The 21,398-nt window shown below is 38.0% G+C and overlaps 1 protein-coding gene across 1 annotated transcript in view; it reads right to left on the reverse strand.

Annotated features, from left to right (window-relative positions):
- Positions 1-12,089: 12,089 nt before the first annotated feature.
- nsg2 (neuronal vesicle trafficking associated 2) overlaps positions 12,090-21,398 on the reverse strand; it is a 29,796-nt gene continuing 20,487 nt past the window's right edge. Inside the window, exons 4-5 of the mRNA XM_058086809.1 lie at positions 14,435-14,545; positions 12,090-12,933 (exon numbers count right to left, since the gene is read on the reverse strand). Coding sequence (XP_057942792.1) covers positions 12,733-12,933; positions 14,435-14,545 — 312 coding nt within the window. The 3' untranslated portion in view covers positions 12,090-12,732. The remainder of the gene's footprint in view (positions 12,934-14,434; positions 14,546-21,398) is intronic.

Genomic DNA, 21,398 nt, shown 5'->3' on the forward strand with positions numbered 1-21,398 from the left:
CGGATGCAGAGGTAGATACAGCTACCATTGTTGATACTTAATATGCAGCTACTGCTATCTTGTTGAAGGTAATAAAAAAGAAACGACTACATCAGGAGTTTGCCTCCAGCCGCAGCTGTCCATGCTGATGTTTATAGACCCTGGGGTGTATTTGTTTGTGTACACACCCGGCGACTATGTGGTTAGTGAATAGAAGTGTGAATTGGAGGTTTTTATGGTGTGAATGGACACAACATGTTCCTTTTTTTTTAATACATGGACAACAACAGAACACTTATTCAAAACGGGGACTCTCTCACAGTTGAGGACTTCCCCTCAAGAGGAGCTTTGTGATCATGCTTACTGTATTTTAACAGTAAGTACAAACTAATAAACACGTCTAAAAACCTCAGGTAGGGTTTAACAAGAAGATACTGATGTTTGGGTTGGTCTCAAGTTCTTGTTTTTTTAATGCACAAGATTAGACACATGCAATCCAGAAAATAAGTAAATGTCACAAAAAAGTGGGCTAATAAATCGACACACAAAGACTGCGGATTTCAGAAAATAACAGATGAAATGATACAGCATTCTACAAGAAGCAATGAAGTCTGTAAAATTAATTAATTTAAAATAAAAAAAATGAAACAATTGTTAACTATAATGATGAAAATGGTAATATTAATGATGATTATAATGATGGTAATAATTATAAAGATTATAACGATAATAATAATAATAATAATAATAATAATAATAATAATGAATATTGCCAAAAAATAAATATACAAAAAACACTGACATTATATATATATAATAATTTTAAAAAATACTTAAAATATCAATTTAGATGCATTTTGATTTCTATTAGTTTACTTATTTTTATTACATTTTTTTAATATGAAAAATAATTTTATTACTGGCTGCATGGCGGACGAGTGTTTAGTGCGCAGACCTCACAGCTAGGAGAAATTGTCCATAGGTATGAATGTGAGTGTGAATGGTTGTTTGTCTATATGTGCCCTGTGATTGGCTGGCGACCAGTCCAGGGTGTACCCCGCCTCTCGCCCCAAGACAGCTGGGATAGGCTCCAGCACCCCCCGCGACCCTCGTGAGGAAAAGCGGTAGAAAATGAATGAATTAATGAATATTACAGTGATAATAATAACGGGAAAACAAGATAGTGGCATGAACATGATTATATCTTGCAAAAAGGGGTAGGCATTTATAAGCTTGGAAAGTTATATTTTGATTGATGTAAGAAATGCACTGTAATGTTTCATATGTTTGCCCAAATAAAGGAAAAAAAAAAGTAATTTATAGAAAATAAATGACAATCATGGTCCAAACATAAAGCGGAGAAGAAGTTGGCCGTGACAGGCTATAATTCAAGAGAGAGAGAGAGAGAGAGAGAGACAATAATGCAGTCGGCCTGGCCTCTCCACCTCCTGCAGACAGCGTGGTGACAACGGGGAATGTTTCTCTTTTAACGAGGTCAGAGCTAATGCTGGTTAATTGGAAGGGGATGTTCTTCTGGCCCTGTGCTCCTCGGTCCTTCAGATCACTTCCAAGGCTCTCTCTTATCTTCTCTCTCTCTCTCTCTCCTGCTTTAACAAGTTGTGACTGAGCGGCCTCTGTGAGTTACAAGGCATTGACTGTCTTATGTCTGCACAGGATCCGCATCTCCTGTCCTCCTCCCACAATGTGGGCTTGTTAGATGCGTGATGCTTTATTGTTAAATATTACTCTTCAGATTCACACTAAAATATTGTCACATCCATACTCTGCATACTGTTTATAATCTGTATAATCTACAATAGCCATATTATAGTCATTTATATCCCTGTATACATATACTGACTGTATTATAGTCATAGCCTGTTATAGTTTGCACATAGATCTGTCCGTTTTTCTACATTTACTTACTACTAAGGTACTTATAAAATTGCACTTCTGGTTGGATGCTAACTGCATTTTGTTGCCATGTACCAGTGACATGAGCAATAACATTCATTCATTCAAAACAGGAATTGTATCATTAATTATAATCAATAAATTAACTATTAATTTGTTATCGAATGTATAATTTAACATGTTACTCTATGTTGAATAATATAATTATTCAATATTCATTATTCATTCATTTTCTACCGCTTTTTCTTCACAAGGGTCGCAGGGGGTGCTGGAGCCTATCCCAGCTGTCTTTGGGTGAGAGGCGGGGTTGCCACCAATCATTCATTCATTCATTTTCTACCGCTTTTTCCTCACGAGGGTCGTGGGGGGTGCTGGAGCCTATCCCAGCTGTCTTTGGGCGAGAGGCGGGGTACACCCTGAAATGGTGGCCAGCCAATCACAGGGCACATATAGACAAACAACCATTCACACTCACATTCATACCTATGGACAATTTGGAGTCGCCAATTAACCTAGCATGTTTTTGGTATGTGGGAGGAAACCCACGCATGCACGGGGAGAACATGCAAACTCCACACAGAGATGGCCAAGAGTGGAATTGAACCCTGGTCTCCTAGCTGTGAGGTCTGCGCGCTAACCACTAGACCACCGTGCCGCCTGGGCAATAACAATAAAGTTGAATCTAATGTAATCTAATATAAAACGTATTTTTCTAAATTATTATCCCATATTAGGTGGTGATTGCTATGATATGCAAGGATCTATTCATCAACGCCCCAACAGTCATACAGTTTAAAGGTTAACCTCACAAAAAATTGTCTCAAAAGCCATAAACGCCATCGTGGGAAACCACACACGTGCTTCTGTTAGCTGATGCACTAAACCAATTCATCTCATTTCCAAGCACATAGCTAACAGTTTCAAAACTCAATTCCTCTATCGATAAGCGTGTGAACGGAGAAGAGCGAGAGCGAGTGTGCGTGACAGCCTGAGAGATTGCGACAGCTGTCATATGTCTTGTGACAGCGCCCGGTAAAGAAACAGCGATGAGCCACAAAGAAAAGATAATTGCTTGTTTTCAATGCGAACGTACAAAAGTGTATGAATACTGAGCACCCTACAGCCTTCCATCACGACAGTAGACAGCTGTGCCAGATGTCATCTTTTATTATCTCATTCACGTGCTGTTTTTTGCAGCATATGTAACATACGTGTAGGTGTTGTCTCACAGAGATCTCTTATATCACTGGTTCTCAACTGATCCAACCTGATTGGGTCGAAGGCAGCTTTGTCAAGAATTACATATAATTACATTACATATAATTATGTAATTAAATATGTACCTTGAAGTCAAATTGAGCAATATCTTATGAAATACCGTATTGTCCAGACTATAAGTCGCACTTTTTTTTCATAGGTTGGCTGTTCCTGCGACTTATACTCCAGAGCGACTTATAAATGAAAAAAGTGTTTATGTTACATAAACACTGGACACCTTTTCTGTTTATGTTTATTTTTTGTGTAGCTGAATAACCATTGTGTTAGCATATCTTACACCTATTCAGCCTGTTCTCTATTCTTTTATTAATATTAGAACTTGCCTTCCATGTCTGTTCTGGTCAAGTAATTTGTAAAATGAAAAAAAAAATGCAACTTATCCTCCAGTGCGACTTATGTATGTTTTTTTCTACGACTTATAGTCCAGAAAAGGCTAAATAAAACATTTTACCCCAAAGTCTGTAATTTAAAAATACAATAAATTCATAACATTATGAGGTGAAAAGACTAAATCAATTATATAAAAAAATAAAATTACAAAAGTAAAAGAAAGTAAAATAATTTACTCAAAATTAAAATAAAATGATAAAAAAATGCAACTCAGTGCGACTTATTTATGTTTTTTTTTCTACCTAATTATGCATTTTTGGCCTTGTACTTACATATACTTCAGAGCGACTTATAGTCCAGAAAAGGCTAAATAAAACATTTTACCCAAAAAGTCTGTAATTTAAAAATACAATAAATTCATAACATTATGAGGTGAAAAGACTAAATCAATTATATAAAAAATAAAATTACAAAAGTAAAAAAAAAGAAAATAATTTACTCAAAAAAACTTATACTCCAGTGCGACTTATGTATGTTTTTTTTCTACCTAATTATGCATTTTTGGCCTTGTACTTATACTTCAGAGTGACTTATAGACCAGAAAAGTAAAATAATTTACTCAAAATTAAAATAAAATGAAAAAAAATGCAACTTATACTCCAGTGCGACTTATGTATGTTTTTTTTCTACCGAATTATGCATTTTTGGCCTTGTACTTATACTTCACAGCGACTTATAGTCCAGAAAATACGGTATGTGTTCATGTTTAACATAAAGATTGTGAATGAAGGGCAAAAGTAACTTATGTTGTTACAATGTATATGTAATAAATGGATGAAGTACACAATAGCACTTCTTGGAAGCACTTGGACAAACCAGCTCATTAGCATTAAAGCTACAAACACACTACACAACATCTTCCCAGTAAGGTTTACTAAAATCACTAATAGAAATTCTAAAATCTGGTCTAAATTCCAGCTATTGTGAGGCCTCTGAGGCCTCAAATGAGCACTAATGTCTTTGGTGTGTCATTGGTGAGAAACATGACCCAGTAAAAAAAATGGCAACCAGTAGGTGAGTCAGTAACGGCCTTTTTTTTTTTTTATGATTGCTGCCTGACATCTGTCCAAGCACACTAGTAACATATCATTACGAGGTCTCTGGCTGCATGTAATACTCTCAACTCTTTGTTCCATCTTTTATCCTCACTCAAGTATTTTCTTAAGCGTCCATTACAGGGCAATGAGGGTGTCGTACAACATCAGTGAAATCCACAAGTCCAATTGATTTAAAGCTGACAACAGTCAAATGACAGGAATTCAGCAGTAGAAGACAAGGCTGTGTGTGTGTGTGTGTGTGAATCATGTAACTGTGATTGGAAACAATAATTTACGGCAAACTGTCAACTGCAGGTAACCGCACATCTATAAGTCATAGTCTGCTTTAATGAAATACATTTGTGCAAGATGGGGACAACCCTAAAAGCAGTAAAGGCAACGTCTCAATGACCCGGATCCTTAACCAGGAAGAACAGGCTAACCCAGTGACCAACAAGGACAATTGCTGACATAAGAGTGGACCCATCCATAATACTACAAAATACTTGTCCACAACAGACTGAGGAATAAGCAACTATGTCTCTCAAAAGGATGATGGCTGATGGAGAAATTCATTCATTCATTTTCTACCGCTTTTTCCTCACAAGGGTTGCAGCGGGTGCTGGAGCCTATCCCAGCTGTCTTCGGGCGAGAGGCGGGGTACACCCTGGACTGGTCGCCAGCCAATCACAGGGCACATATAGACAAACAACCATTCACACTCACATTCATACCTATGGACAATTTCTCCTAGCTGTGAGGAATGCACACTAAACACTCGTCCACCATGCAGCCAGTAATAAAATTATTTTTCATATTAAAAAAATGTAATAAAAATAAGTAAAATAATAGAAATCTAAATGCATCTAAATTGATATTGTAAGTATTTTTTAAAATTATTATATATATAATGTCAGTGTTTTTTGTAGATTTATTTTTTGGCAATATTCATTAATTAATTCATTCATTTTCTACCGCTTGTCCTCACGAGGGTCGTGTGGGGGTGCTGGAGCCTATCCCAGCTGTCTTCGGGCAAGAGGCGGGGTACACCCTGGACTGGCCGCCAGCCAATCACAGGGGACATATAGACAAACAACCATTCACACTCACATTCATACCTATGGACAATTTGGAGTCGCTAATTAACCTAGCATGTTTTTGGAATGTGGGAGGAAGCTGATGGAGAAATGATGGAAATAGTGCAGTTTTCCTTGACGGATTTTATATAGCGCAGGAAATAAGTGAGTTTTCTCATATTCACACTTGTTAGTCGATTCAAATGGTTTATGTAAACATGGCTATGAAACTAGCAACTGTAACAGGGTTGCACGGCGTCGAGTGGTTAGCACGCAGGCCTCACAGCTAGGAGACCCGAGTTCAATTCCACCCTCGGCCATCTCTATGTGGAGTTTGCATGTTTTCCCCGTGCATGCGTGGGTTTTCTCCGGTTTCCTCCCACATTCCAAAAAAACATGCTAGGTTAATTAGCGACTCCAAATTGTCCATAGGTATGAATGTGAGTGTGAATGGTTGTTTGTCTATATGTGCCCTGTGATTGGCTGGTGACGAGTCCAGGGTGTACCCCGCCTCTCGCCCGAAGACAGCTGGGATAGGCTCCAGCACCCCCGCCGCGACCCTCGTGAGGCTAAGCGGTAGAAAATGAATGAACAACAGTAACAGTTTGAAAAGCAGGAAAAAAGTGGCCTAAATAACTCAAAAAGAATAATATGGAGGGCCCCAATGACTGCGTACGCCTTGCCCCCCGCCCCCCACATGACTAAATACATCTCTGATGGAGAGTGTCGTTATCGTCGTTATTTGTTATTGTCATCATTTTGTACTTTTCTGGTTCAGGGAACCAAATATGGTTCCTTTTGCAACAATGTCAGCCAGTTTAAGCGTTGTTGTATTTGACCCGCGTTTGCGGAAAATGTTTCTATCTGAGTCAAAAAGATGACAAAGTGTGCTGCTGGCCGCTGTGCAATCAACCAATTCACCGTTTTAATTAGTCAATTAGCGCACCGCTATTTTGATTAATGGCAACAGCTCCCAGATCTTCACATGCATTAATTAGGTAAGGGTTTTTTTTGGCATGAAGTAGCATAATGAGGTGTTGTTGCCAATTAAAGTTCAATGTCTGATGCCGACTTTTAGACAGTAGATGATTTGTTGCTGTTATCAAAACACACATTTAGCTACGTGGCTCACTTTAGTTTTTCCGTGTGCTGACACGTCAGGACACACACAAGGCATGATTCACAGGGGGAATAACTCACCCCAAGATGGGAAGCAACCTTGTTTGTGTGTTTCTGTCCATAAATTAGCTACTTATTAGAACTTTAAAAAGCCTATCCCATTTCACGAAGGGAGCCTCTTAAGGGGGAAACGAGGATTACGCTTCAAAGCCCCGCGGCATGGCTCTCTTTTTATGTCGCAACACTTCATATTTCACGTCACCTTGATGGCCGCCGCTTTTCAGAGGGGGGTCATGTGTTAACGCTGCAGGCACGGTCCTTGCCAGCAGCTAATTACACACATATATATGTTCTGACTGTGTGATAGGTTTACCAACACAACATAAATTGCTCCTTGTCCAGCCAGGATGTCTACGAAGCACACTTAAAAGTGCTAGCTAAGGGAAATTGTAATATAATGTTATTAATAGATTGCTTGAAGTAAATTTTCCGGCTTCTGAGGTTGAAGCCTGAACAGAGGCGGGACTGCTTCTGTGTGAAAGTGTATCCCGCAATGTCAGAGTATGCCGTTTAGTCACTTTTCCCACCGTGTTGTGTTGAATGAAATTGTTGCTGTCACGCTGACGGCTGATCCGATTGATGGGAATGCGCACAATTTACAGTGTCGCCCTCTTTCGCCGGGTTCTGTGTGGAATGCACCGACAAATAAATGTGGGATATCTGTGTCAAACAAAGCCTATCCTGGCTGAAGACCAGTACTAACACTGAAATTTTATGGGAATAAAGTTTTCCGATTACAGTAAAAAAAAAAAAATGTTTTCAAATCAGGTATTAAGTTAGAAATTTCGGACTAAGATTGCAATATTACAACCTAATAAAATCCTAACTGTAAAATAAATAATCAAATAAGAATGCAGCTAGGACGGTCATTTCACAGGGCTAAATAAAACATTTTACCCGAAAAGTCTTATCATTTAAAAATACAATAAATTCATAACATTATGAGGTGAAAAAGACTAAATCAATTATATAAAAAATAAAATTACAAAAGTAAAAGAAAGTAAAATAATTTACTCAAAATTAAAATAAATATATAATTTTTCAAGAAAAAATGCAATTGTTTCAAGAATCGAGTTAGAATTATATGCAGACAAAGTTGTCATATTACAGGAAAATAAATCATAATTTTAGGTTCATAAAGCCATAATATGGAAAAGAGAAAAACATTCATATTTATCAGAACAAATCAGCAATTTAGAGTCAATTAAAAGAATCACGGTCATTTCACAGGGCTAAATAAAGCATTTTTCCCGAAAAGTCTGTAATTTAAAAATACAATAAATTCATAACATTATGAGGTGAAAAGACTAAATCAATTATATAAAAAATCAAATTATAAAAGTAAAAGAAAGTAAAATAATTTTCTCAAAATTAAAATAAAAAATGGGAAAAAAAATGCGACTTATACTCCAGTGCGACTTATGTATGTTATGAGTGTGTAAATAGCACTTTTGACTTTAGCGGGAACCCTAGAGCAGTGCCCCCTGCCCCCAAATCAGTGTGTCAGTTGTATGACTAGCCTAGCACAGACATAAAACATTGACACTATTGACTGTACAGTGTCTACATATCTATTGTTGACTAGCCCGTCTGTCATCATGGCACACATTGCTTTCTCCTCTAAAGCAGAGAGAAGAGAGCAGATCAGATGTCGTATTGATGAAACAGATTAGACACAATGTCCCCCCTCCGCAGATGCTCCAGACAGTTTGGTGTCTTTGTGAAGTTTGGCCTCTGTGACAAAAAAAAAAACAAAAAACGGCGAAACTCGAGCTTGTCTTCACCGCTGTGACGGATTCGCTCATAAAAAGCTATGAGTCAGTTTCACGCTGAAGAACCGGTTTTGTGTTGTTTTGTCAGGACTGACACTTAGCCTGTTCATATGACTCATTAATATTACACCGAGGATGAGTAAACATGCATGTGTTTGTTTGTGTGTGTTTGAGTGTGTGTTAAATAGTGAAACTCATTTCTCAACATACTGTATCTTTATGTATATGTGTATATATATGTGTGTGTGTGTATGTGTACATATACACACACACATACACACATACATACATACATACAGCATATCCTCTCGATCATATCTATAGCTTCTATGAAATTTGAACATTTAGAACACTTGTGCAACAGCGCCCTCTACCGACCAAAACCAGCTGTTACAGCAATAACATTCTGTTACACTTCTACATGAAATCCAAAACAGGAGCTGTATCATTAATTATAATCAATAAATTAACTATTAATTAGTTATCTAATGTATAATTTAACATGTTACTCTATGTTGAATAATATAATTATTCAATATTATTTGTTTTTTTCATATATCTTTAAATTTACTTTAAACCGTCCATAGGTGTGTATGTGAGTGTGAATGGTTGTTTGTGTGTATGTGCCCTGTGATTGGCTGGCACCCTACCTCTCGAATGAAGTCAGCTGGGATAGACTCCAGCTGGAATAGACTCCAGCTGACCGCCAGTGAGATGGAGCAGTATAAAATGAATGGCAGGATACGCTATGATAATTCAGAATGACTAACACAATGTGATTGCATTGTCTTCTTTTTTTAATATGTCAAATTATATCTGATTAAAAGTGTTTGATTTGTTAATTTTAAAAAAGTCATAAATACGATTTAAACCATTCCAAAGTCTGAAAACATAACTCAATCAGCGCATTTAGCGTTACTATAGTACACTTTTAGTATTAACATTAGCAGATACCTAGTGTTATCAAGCTAGCTTTAGCATGCTACATTAGCATTGCTCCTGTTATTAATTGTGTCGCCATTTTTCCCAAGTGAAGAAGGCGGTACCTGTGGCACATGCGCAGTTGGTATCTCATAATTTCGATTTTTTTTATATCATAATTAGGACTTTCTTAACTCATAATTTCGACTTTTTACCTCATAATTATGATTTACTATTAAGATGACTTTTTTTCAGCGGTAGAAACGGGCTTCCATATAAAAATGTTGCGTATTTGGTGTGCCAGGACGACAAAAACCAGATTAAATTGTGTAATAACATGGCATGTCCAGCAGGGGTCACTGTAGTTCTTGTAAAGCTTTAAGCAAAGGGGCCCTCAGTTAGTCGGCTACATTGTTGCAACTTTAGCCTAGGGGGAACCTGACCAGGGTTGATTTCCCTTTGGAATTTTGTGCTATAGAACAGAAGAGAACGACTTCAGCTCACACATAACGCTATACATTGTCACATGACCTTAACACAGAAAAATGAAAGGATGCAAATTAGAGATTTTGTAAAAAGTTACATGACACATAATGTGCCATGATTATATACACTTTGATTATCCATGTCTGTCATTTCCATGTTGTTGCCATGGTGATTACAATATGAACTGTGTGCTTGGAATTGACTTTCAGTCGTTATCACTCCTATGTGTGTCTTCCATGGTTTTTTTTTGGGTCGGTGGTGATGAAAGACGCAATATCAGCCTCTTTCCTCCTTTCACAAGCAGCCAGTTGCAGACGCAAGCAGCACTAAGGATTATCTTCTATTTCTATTAGTCACGCACACTCATAAGCCGTGTATCACTTGGAAGATTTGTGTCAGCACGGACACACACACACACACACACATGCACAAACACCCTCAAAGTGCACGCACACTCCTCATTATTGGAGGATTGAGAGCTTTATAAGCCATGGCGCAGAATGAAATATGTCAAAGTCGTCTTTAAGCGCAACGCAAACGCTCTTTTGGCTGCCATGGCTTCCACTTGGAATATTACTGCCGTTCACGTATATATTATTCTTAAAATATACACTTTTATTGAATTATTACTCATTTTTTCTGATCAAATGCACACTTTATTCTTGTGATATTGTATTTGTTCTAGTGTTTTCTTAACTTCATTCTTTTTTGGTAATATTACAACTTTTTTAAATCATAAAATTCAAACTGTTTCTCCAAAAATCCTAACATTATTACACTTAAGTTGTGATTTATTTTCTATTATTATAGGAATATTACCACTTAATTCAACAGAAATTGTCACTTTTTTTGTAATATGAACAAAAATGTTGAGTTAAGTCTGTAAAAAATTGTTTTTATTGTATTCTTCCTACATGATATCAGGTCTTTGCGCTGTTTAAATCATTCTTTTAATTGACTCTAAATTGCTGATTTGTTCTCATAAATATAAAAGTATTTTTTCTTTTTCATATTATGACTTTATGAATCTAAAATTATGATTTATTTTCCTGTAATATGACAACTTTGTCTACATATAATTCTAACTTGATTCTTCAAACAATTGCATTTTTTCTTGAAAAATTCTATATTTATTTTAATTTTGAGTAAATTATTTTACTTTCTTTTACTTTTGTAATTGTATTTTTTATATAATTATTTAGTCTTTTCACCTCATATTGTTATGAATTTATTGTATTTTTAAATGACAGACTTTTCGGGTAAAATGTTTTATTTAGCCCTGTGAAATGACCGTCCTAGCTGCATTCTTATTTGATTATTTATTTTCAGTTAGGATTTTATTAGATTGTAATATTACAATCTTAGTCCCAAATTTCTAACTTAATACTTGATTTGAAAACATTTTATTTATTTTTTTTACTGTAATCTGAACACTTTATTCCCATAAAATTTCAGTGTTAGTACCGGTCTTGTAACGACACAATCATTTTTTTTTATTTTTGCGTAATGAGAGCTTTTGTGTAAAATGGGTCCTGATTCCCTTTAAGTCATGGCTTGTTATCAGGACAATGCCGTTGTTGTGGTTGCCATGGCAACCTTGCATCACCAATGACGGTTGTCTATTAAGTCATTAGCTACTGTATATATCTCCTGTTTGAAGTAGACCCTACTGTAGCTGCTTAAGTAACATATATTAATTAGTAATATATATATACTGTATATTTTATGTATTCTAGTCTAGTATGAGTCTTGCCTAAAAAAAAATTACATAGGTCATGTGATCACGCAGGGATTATCCTCATGGCCCACTTTCATGGTGACAGGTCAGCACAGAAGGCTGAGTCCAAAATGACAAAAACATACTGTCTATTAGCTTGTCTATTAGCCTTCAATTACATGACTCATGTTATAATGTTATGTTTTCATAACATCATTTAGTACAGAGTCAAAATTGGGCCAAAAATGTTTCATCATCGCATTTGACTTTAGACCAAGGCTCCAGAATGCGTTGGAAGTCTATTATTATAAGTCTTTATGTTAATATAATAGACACAATGTTGTTTTGTAATCTTTTATTTGAACTAAGAGAAAAGGTGTGGGGGCGGGGGGGTTGCACAGGGGTTTAATTCCAGGTATCGCTACATTACTAGTATGGACAAACATCACAACAGATCATAGAAAGCACTTTCAACACTGAAGTCAAACAAAGCTTGCACATAAACGTATGAAACACGGCAGAAAGTCGCAGTTTTTAATTGTTCAGAAAAGTCGATCATTGTAATTACATACTGTTAAGTATATTTTCCAATGAACACAGAAACAATCCACAGTATTGAAATATACACGTTGAGGGGGGCATGCCTGAAGTTGTACACAGCAAAGGCAGTAAAGGACATGGCTCGTCATCAATGTGTATGTACTGTATATAGTATATATATTAGTTTATATACAAGTGTGTAGTATACAGTACAGAAGGAAATGAACCATAGACAGAAGAGTTGAGTGATAGAGCTACATACAAAACATCCATACACTACTATCAAAAATAATATATTAACAGTCAATAAATAATAAGCAAGAAGGAGTAAATCATTGTAAAAGTCAATGTTTTAATAGAATATCAGCATGCATTCTAAACGCCCTAGTGGCACGCTCTATATATATATGCATTAGGATGCGTGTACGTGTGTTTGCCTGCGTTCAGTGCCCCTCATCGCTGGGGGGTTTGGCGTCGTGTGGCTGCCCCCCAGCCCCTCCTCCAGGCAGCCAGGGGGAGACAGAGTGCGAGGTGGTCTGCTTGGCCATGCTGTAGTGGCTGATCACGGTGTAGAAGCGCCCCCTGGAGTTGGAGTCCTGCGTGGCGTAGTATGCCTCCAGCGATGCCGGGATGCAACGCTTGTGCTGATGAGAGATAATTCATAGTTAATAATAGATAGTTAATAATGCAAATATTAGATATAATATGCATTATTAGAGCCCTGTCGACATGACAAAACACGACTATAGTCACATTTATACTCTTTTTATTTACAACATATTGCGCAACTGCAGGGTCTTGAGACACATGCTAACTCGCAAATTAGAGAGCTAGCGACCTAAACGGTAGCCTTCAAGTTATTTCCTTTAAACTTAAATAGCCCAAAACTTACCACTTCCACACGGATAGGGAGGATAACTATTAACAGTTATTTAACCTTTAACATGAACATTAATCAAACTTAATAATTTTTTCTGGGTACATGATAACATACAACATCCATATCAAACTTGCGCGGGCCGCACTAACATTAAACTTTTATATCAAGGCTGGGGGGCCTCAAACTAGTGTCCTGCGGGCCACATATGGCCCGCGTGCTGCGTGTTTGAGACCCCTGGTGTAAACCCTTGCAAACATTTTGGTAATATTAGTTTAAAATGTGAACAAATTCAATGTTTTTCACCGCCACATATAGTTCAATTGTTCATAACAAATGTTTCCACGGGTACCATTACGTTTCTATAGTACAAATAGTGCTGCTGTGTATACAATGACTGAAAACAACAATACTCAATAGAATGACCTTGAAGTGCTCTCATCCAAAGACCCTTTATATGAAAAACAATGCCCCTACGTACACATCATCTGTGTTCTTAACAATATTTTTACATTAGAAAGTGAACGTGTACTCACATCCAGCATGTATACAGCAGACAAATACTATTCATTCATTCATTTTCTACCGCTTTTTCCTCACGAGGGTCGCGGGGGTGCTGGAGCCTATCCCAGCTGTCTTCTGGCGAGAGGCGGGGTACACCCTGGACTGGTGGCCAGCCAATCACTGGGCACATATAGACAAACAACCATTCACACTCACATTCATACCTATGGACAATTTGGAGTCGCTAATTAACCTAGCATGTTTTTGGAATGTGGGAGGAAACCGGAGTACCCAGAGAAAACCCACGCATGCACAGGGGAGAACATGCAAACTCCACACAGAGAGATGGCCGAGGGTGGAATTGAACCCTGGTCTCCTAGCTGCAAGGTCTGCGCGCTAACCACTCGACCGCCGTGCTGCCTACAAATACTATTACACAATAATTGTTTCAATGCATCTGTTTGATATGGCGTGCCACTAAAAGTACTGTATCTATAGCTCCACTTGTGTGGGTGCAACCTTCTATTTTTTTAATAATACCAGCGGTGATAATGATTGCTGTGCAAAGGCAATTCCGAATCCCTACAGCGCTCCAAAATAGATTCAGTGCACCTTTAGGAAAGCGGTGCATTTGTCTTTCAGCGCCAAGGTGACATCAGAACTTATGTAACTTCGGTGCAGGCGCATAGGAAGAATGCTAATACTTTTCACCGTGTTATTTTTAGGAAAGACCTAAACCGTGACACAGTATGGGATTGGTGTACCTTGTACAGGAATCCATCCGGGCAGGCGTGGTCGTAGGTGAAGGCTTTGTAGACCACCAGGAACACAATGCAGGCGAGGAACGCCAATGCCAAAATGATGAGGATGGTCACCTGCAGTGGAAGCAAACGCCATTTAGCTAGACAGGAAGAACTCAGAAAGAACATGAAAGACAACCCTTGACCAGGAAGTTGCTTCGATTAGAAAAAGTACTGTGATGTCACTGTCAGGCGTCGGCATGTCAATCATGCAAGATAGACATGTTGTTGTTAAGAAGATTAACATATAAAAGGGGGTTGTTTCCTCCCCAGCTTTCAACTCCAGACTCTGATTGGATGCCTCTGAAAGAGCGTTTTAATTAGAATTATGCAAATGAGATGTGAAGGGATATCTGTGTTTTTGTCTGCCACCTTCCGACAGCTGTGTTCACTTCCTGTATTTGCGTGTGACAGGCAAATTATATATAAAAAAAAAAAAGTTGCCCTCCATTTAATTCTAATTTCCTGCCTGCAATTCTTGTCCCACAGTAATGTCATCGCCCTTTCCAATTGGCTGCTCTCACTTAGGACCGTCAGAGCAAATTATGCACGGCTGTGATGGTTAGACTCGGTCGGCGTTTATGGTGCTTGGCAGCCACACGGCGGCTGAGTGATGGTTTACTTCCATGCCGCATGTTCACTCTTGTGTGACCTTCAACACTGACGACCTGTGAAGAGACATCACAACGCCGTCTGATGATTTACTGTGAAGCTCCTCCTCTCGTAAAAATTAAAGCGATGACATGAAGGCTTGCTAATCACTGTGAAGTCCCAGACACCGTGTCACCAAAATAAAGGGAGAGCGTGGTCTTAGCAAACATGCTAACACAAACTAAGCTTCTTGTCGATACAGCCTACTGCAGACGATACGACTTCAGTCGGTATTTTGCGTCTTTTTGTATACAATATTTCCGTTATACAAGGTGGTGGTTACCATTAATCACTGGCAGGTGGCGCAATATCATTAGTTTTGCATCGATTGCTTCAATGAAAGCTCGCGGGATATGACTTTGGGGATTATTTTGAGTCGTTCTAGTAATTTTTATTAAACAAGTTAATGGTTATCATTAATAACCGGTGAGAGGAGGGATTCCATTATCTGTATTATATTTACTATATTAGCATGAGTACATACAACAACATAATTTTAAGTTGTTGTATTTGTTTTTATGATACAAAGTGGTGGTTATTATTAATAACTGGCAAGAGGTGCAATATCACTATTCAAGACACATTTAAACCGCGTATGGGAAAGATTGTAGAATATGACATTGGGAATTGTTTTGAGTCATTCTAGTTATTTCTATTAAACAAGGTAGTGGTTATCATTAATAACCGGTGAGAGGAGAGATTCCATTATCTGTATTATAATTACTATATTAGTATGAGTAAGCACACTATACATTTGTCTGGATTATTTTAAGTTGTTCTATTTGTTTTTATGATACAAAGTGGTGGTTATTATTAATAACTGGCAGGAGGTGCAATATCACTATTTAAGACACATTTAAACCACGTACGGGAAAGATTGTAGAATATTCATTCATTCATTCATTTTCTACCGCTTTTTCCTCACAAGGGTCGCGGGGGGTGCTGGAGCCTATCCCAGCTGTCTTCGGGCGTAAGGCGGGGTACACCCTGGACTGGTCGCCAGCCAAAGATTGTAGAATATGACTTTGGTAATTGTTTTGAGTCATTCTCGTTATTTCTATTTAACAAGGTAGTGGTTATCATTAATAACCGGTGAGAGGAGAGATTCCATTATCTCTATATTATCTATATAAGTACAAGTAAACACACTATACATATACATGTGTCCAAATTATTTTAAGTTGTTCTATTTGTTTTTATGATACCAAGTTGTGTTTTTTATTAATAACTGGCAGGAGGTGCAATATCATTATTTAAGACACATTTAAACCGCTTACGAGAAAGATTGTAGGATAAGACTTATTTTAAGTTGTTCTGTTTATTTCTAGTGAAGAAGGTGGCGGTTATCATTAATAACCGGTGAGAGGAGAGATTCCATTATCTGTGTTATATTTCCTGTGCATGAACAAATCGGGATTGTTGAAAAGTGTTCTATGTGTTTGTGATGCAAAGCGGTGCTTATCATAAATAACTGTCAGGAGGAGCATTGTACTTGTCATCGTAGCGCTTCAGAAATAGTTCTTTTCAAATCAACTGATGGCATCTTTTTGGTCATGTGACCCAACAGCTGTCTGACATTTTGACAGCAGGTTTTGTCTGACATTAAGGTGACATTAGGGTGGTTAGGATGTCGTTATCCACCACCATTTGCCGCCCACATCTTCATTTTTCTCGTATGACTTGCAAACGGCAGTTGCGTCGTGAGTGCCGTTGAATGTGCCGTCCTGCAACACTATCGCTCCCAACGCAGCCGTCATCCTGTTTGCTGTGTGACTCCTGATAACAGACAAGCAGGAAAGAGGTTTGTTTTGGTTGCTCTGCGTTTCGGGACTCAGGACACGTTGTCCCTAACGAGAGTCGACAGCAGCAATAAGGAGCGCTGAGTGCGTGACACTGTTGGTTGGCAACGGGGAGAAACGCGCTGCTTTGCAAGGATGACTTTCCTATTATTGATACTGCACCAAGCAAGGTTTTATGTGGAACTTATGCCCACGTTTAAGTGAAGCCGACTCATCTTCTTTTACATTTGAAATATTATTATTAATCACATTGAGTAGTCTTATTACACATATATTAATACAACTATCCACAATTAGTCTAAATCGGGGACCTCAAACTCAGTTTACCTGGGGGCCACCGGAGCTAGGTTCTGGGTGAAGCTGGGCCGCATCAGGTTTTCAAAAAAAAAAAAAAAAACGCATTTATTAAAAACTGAAAAAAAAAAATCAATTAAAAAAACTATCTTCAATGCTTTTGCTTCTGCTATACCCTACACTTTTTCAGTACTTTGGTTCCGGTTTTCCACACCAAAATATCTGATAAAACATTCCACTTTTCTCAAATATCTTCATTTTTATTTTTCTATACACAAAATAAAATTTAAAAAAAATAAACAAATTAAGAATAAAGACAATAAATCAATCAATCAGTAATAAATAAGTAAAATAATAATAAAACAGCAAATAAGAAAAACGTAAGAAACCACATACAGTTGGTAGAGAAATTATTTTTTTCAGATTCAAATGTACAGTATTAACAGTTATTTAACCTTTAACATGAACATTAATGAAACTTAACAATTTGACCCAATTAGCAAGTTAGCATCGTACTCAGTTCCATCTGGGAGCAGCGTCGTAACTTTAACAACATGTTTGATGAGATGCTTTATCTTGACGTGTATTTTCCGTTTTATTCCAAATCATTTCCTGCATTTATTTGTACCCAGCGTGATAAGCCTTTAGCTTCATTGCTAATCCAAAGCAAAACAAGGCGGGGTAACAGGGTAGGGTAACAGTATGGGCGGGGCAAAATCATGTTGTGTCGGGTGTGCACACAGCTTTAAGCTGTCATTTCAACATTAATCTTTGGTATCAAGGTGGGGGCCTCAAACTAGCGTCGGCCCGCGGGCCGCGAGTTTGAGACCCCTGGTCTAAATATTCATATGCAGTATTGATGAAGTATAGCTGTGTATGGGTTGTAAAAGCAGGATACATGCCAGATATGGAAGCATGCAGTCTGTTGCATCCCACCACCCCCGCTCTCTCTCTCTCTCTCTGCTGGGAGTTGGGAGTTATAAGGAAGAGCTAGCTGACACCCCCCCCCCCAAAAAAAAAAGATGACAGCAGCAATGCAAGCCATTGTGATCCGCGGACAGATGGAGACTTTTTTCCCTCTTTTAGAAAGGCGGAGGCATTGAACACAAGGCTGAAGACACAATGTTTGCATTCATCTTGCCATCAGCAGCCTGCCTGACACCCACTCGAAAGAGGGCACAAGGACGGAAATTGTTCTGTGTGTTACGGTCAAACTAGCATTCATTTCAAATACTAATAAGATATGATAATATTAAAATACATGAGTGACAGATGTGGCAACATGAACAAATTGGAGTACTTTTACTCATTTTATTTTATGGCTTTTGTTTTTTACTGTGATACACAATGAAAGAGAAAGCTTTGTGTTATTATTAGTTTTAAATATCAAAATTTCTCCTTTTGCTCTATTGTTCTATTTCTACAATGTGCTGCAAGCCTATAAAAAACAAGGCATGGGCCACCTTGACCATCACCTATTTAGTTGTCTCAAGCCGCATCAGGTTTTCCAATAAAAAAAAACAAACGCATTTATTAAAAACTAAAACAAATTTTAAAAATTCGCTTTGGTTCCAATTTTCTACAAGAAAAGCTCTGACAAAACATTCCACTGTTCTCAAATTTTAAACTTTATTTTTCTACACAAAATAAGATGAAAAATAAATAAACAAATCAAGAATAAAGAAAATCAATCAATCAGTAATAAATAAATATAATAATAATAATAATAATAATAATAATAATAATAATAATAATAATAATAATAATAATAATAATAATAACAACTTAAGAAACCACATATAGTTGGTGGGTAGACAAATTATTTTTTTCAGATTAAAATGAACAAAGCATTATTAGAGCCCTGTAGACATGACAAAACACGACTATAGTCACATTTATACTCTTTTTATTTACAACATATTGCGCAACTGCAGGGTCTTGAGACACATGCTAACTCGCAAACTAGAGAGCTAGCGACCTAAACGGTAGCCTTCAAGTTATTTACTTTAAACTTAAATAGCCAAAAATTTACCACTTCCACACGGATAGGGAGGATAACTATTAACAGTTATTTAACCTTTAACATGAACATTAATCAAACGTAATAATTTTTTCTGGGTACATGATACCATACAGCATCCATATCAAATGTTAGTGCGCGGGCCGCACTGACATTAAACTTTCATATCAAGGCGGGGGCCTCAAACTATCCGTGTGTTTGAGACCACTGGTTTATGCCGATGTCGTGACACGGTAGCTTGTTTTAGCGTTAAACAAGGAAACTGAAAACAGCAAAGTAGGGAATGTAGGAAAAATGCGTAGATGTTTGCATGTCTGCATCATGCAAATCAGTTCGAGATCTCTCGAGGATGGACGGACTGTATGGTTGAGATATTCCCAGTAATTCCCAGTAATGGCGCAGCCACCAACAGCAAACAACAATCAGCTAAGGTGTGCACATGAGAAAGGGGCTCCTTCTCAAGGCTTTACAACAAATGCTGCCGTGACCTTTAAGCTCATGCTGTGTGAGGTGATTTCACTGCAGAGGCCATTACACGTAAAAGGTCACTCAAAGTGCAAATAAGTCCACAGGTACTTAAGCTGTGCCAGCCTGCTGTCAGGAGTCATAATAGTTGTAGTCACCGGCTGGACTGTGTTGGAATTCTAATCCTGCAGCGTTAAGACTCATTAAAGATGTGATATGACATTAAAGGATCAAAAGTTGCCTCTAGAGTGGATGCGTCTTGGTAGCGACAGTCTGTGCTTACTTACAGCCATACAGATGCTAATCATGCTAATGTATGCCAATTAGAAGATACACTATCTCCATGGAGACCTAACTTCAAAGAGATGAGGGTCTGGGCTTAACTCAAATAGATGATGCGTCATTGACACAAACACCAACCCTGTCAGAAATTTGACATATAATGCTTTTATTATACTTTTTTAAATGTTGTTAAAATGTTGTATTCCCGTGTTAAACGATGCCGAAGTGCAAGCTAATGAGGTTTAACTTCCTTATAAGGCCTGCACTCAGTCAACACGAATCTATGTATCCGGAAGTCCTCGGAAGCGCTTGGGAGTGTGACCAATCACAGAGGAGTAGGCGTGCTGTGAAGGCGGAATAAATTAAAGCAGGAAATCCATGAAAGCGTGCAGGAAGAGGTGCAGAATCTGGAAGCTCTAGAAAGCTTTTTTTGCTTTTGCGAAAAACAAATGCCATTTTACAAGAATTAAGTCAGAATATTCAATATATATACCAATATAATATATATATCAATTTTGCATGGGGCGGCACGGAGGTCTAGTGGTTAGCGTGCAGACCTCACAGCTAGGAGACCAGGGTTCAATTCCACCTCAATTCTCCGGGTACTCCGGTTTCCTCCCACATTCCAAAAGGTTAATTAGCGACTCCAAATTGTCCATAGGTATGAATGTGAGTGTGAATGGTTGTTTGTCTATATGTGCCCTGTGATTGGCTGGCCACCAGTCCAGGGTGTACCCCGCCTCACTCGCCCGAAGACAGCTGGGATAGGCTCCAGCACCCCCCGCGACCATCGTGAGGAAAAAGCGGTAGAAAATGAATGAATGAATGAAAAAGACAAAAAATTACCGCTTCCACACAGTATGAGAGTATAATCTTTTTCTCTGTGTCCATGCAGTGTGAAAGGTATTCTAATATTGAAATTAATATGTTACATTTGCGACCTAAGTCTCGTATATAATAATTCTTTTAATGTACTCCAACAGCAAGCGACAAGCGCTAATTATGACTCCTGAGTATGCAAGAAGAGGCTCCATTTGTTAGTCAGCTCTGCTGGATGAAGATATTGCCTGCAAGATGATAATTGATGGACACGTCCTCCCTCTATCACACACACACACACGTACTAAGTGCACGTTTAACCAGTTTGTTTACATCAAAGACAAGATTCATTAGTGTAATGATTCAGCAGTTCTCCCAGTGGGGCTGTTTTCATATGTTCATTCTGTAAGCAGCACTGAGCGCAGGGAAGTGGGCGGGGTCGGCAGCAGTCAATAAAAGAGAAGTTCCGGGAAGAGGTGAGAAATCAGCAACGTGATCCCTGACACTTATTACAGAGCACAAGAGAAGCCATATGGATTTATAAATCATCCCAAATCTTGCTTGTGCAGCAGCCATTCATTCGGCCATGGTATTCAGC

This window comes from Doryrhamphus excisus, chromosome 11, assembly GCF_030265055.1.
Source record: "Doryrhamphus excisus isolate RoL2022-K1 chromosome 11, RoL_Dexc_1.0, whole genome shotgun sequence".
Classification (NCBI taxonomy): Eukaryota; Metazoa; Chordata; class Actinopteri; order Syngnathiformes; family Syngnathidae; genus Doryrhamphus; species Doryrhamphus excisus.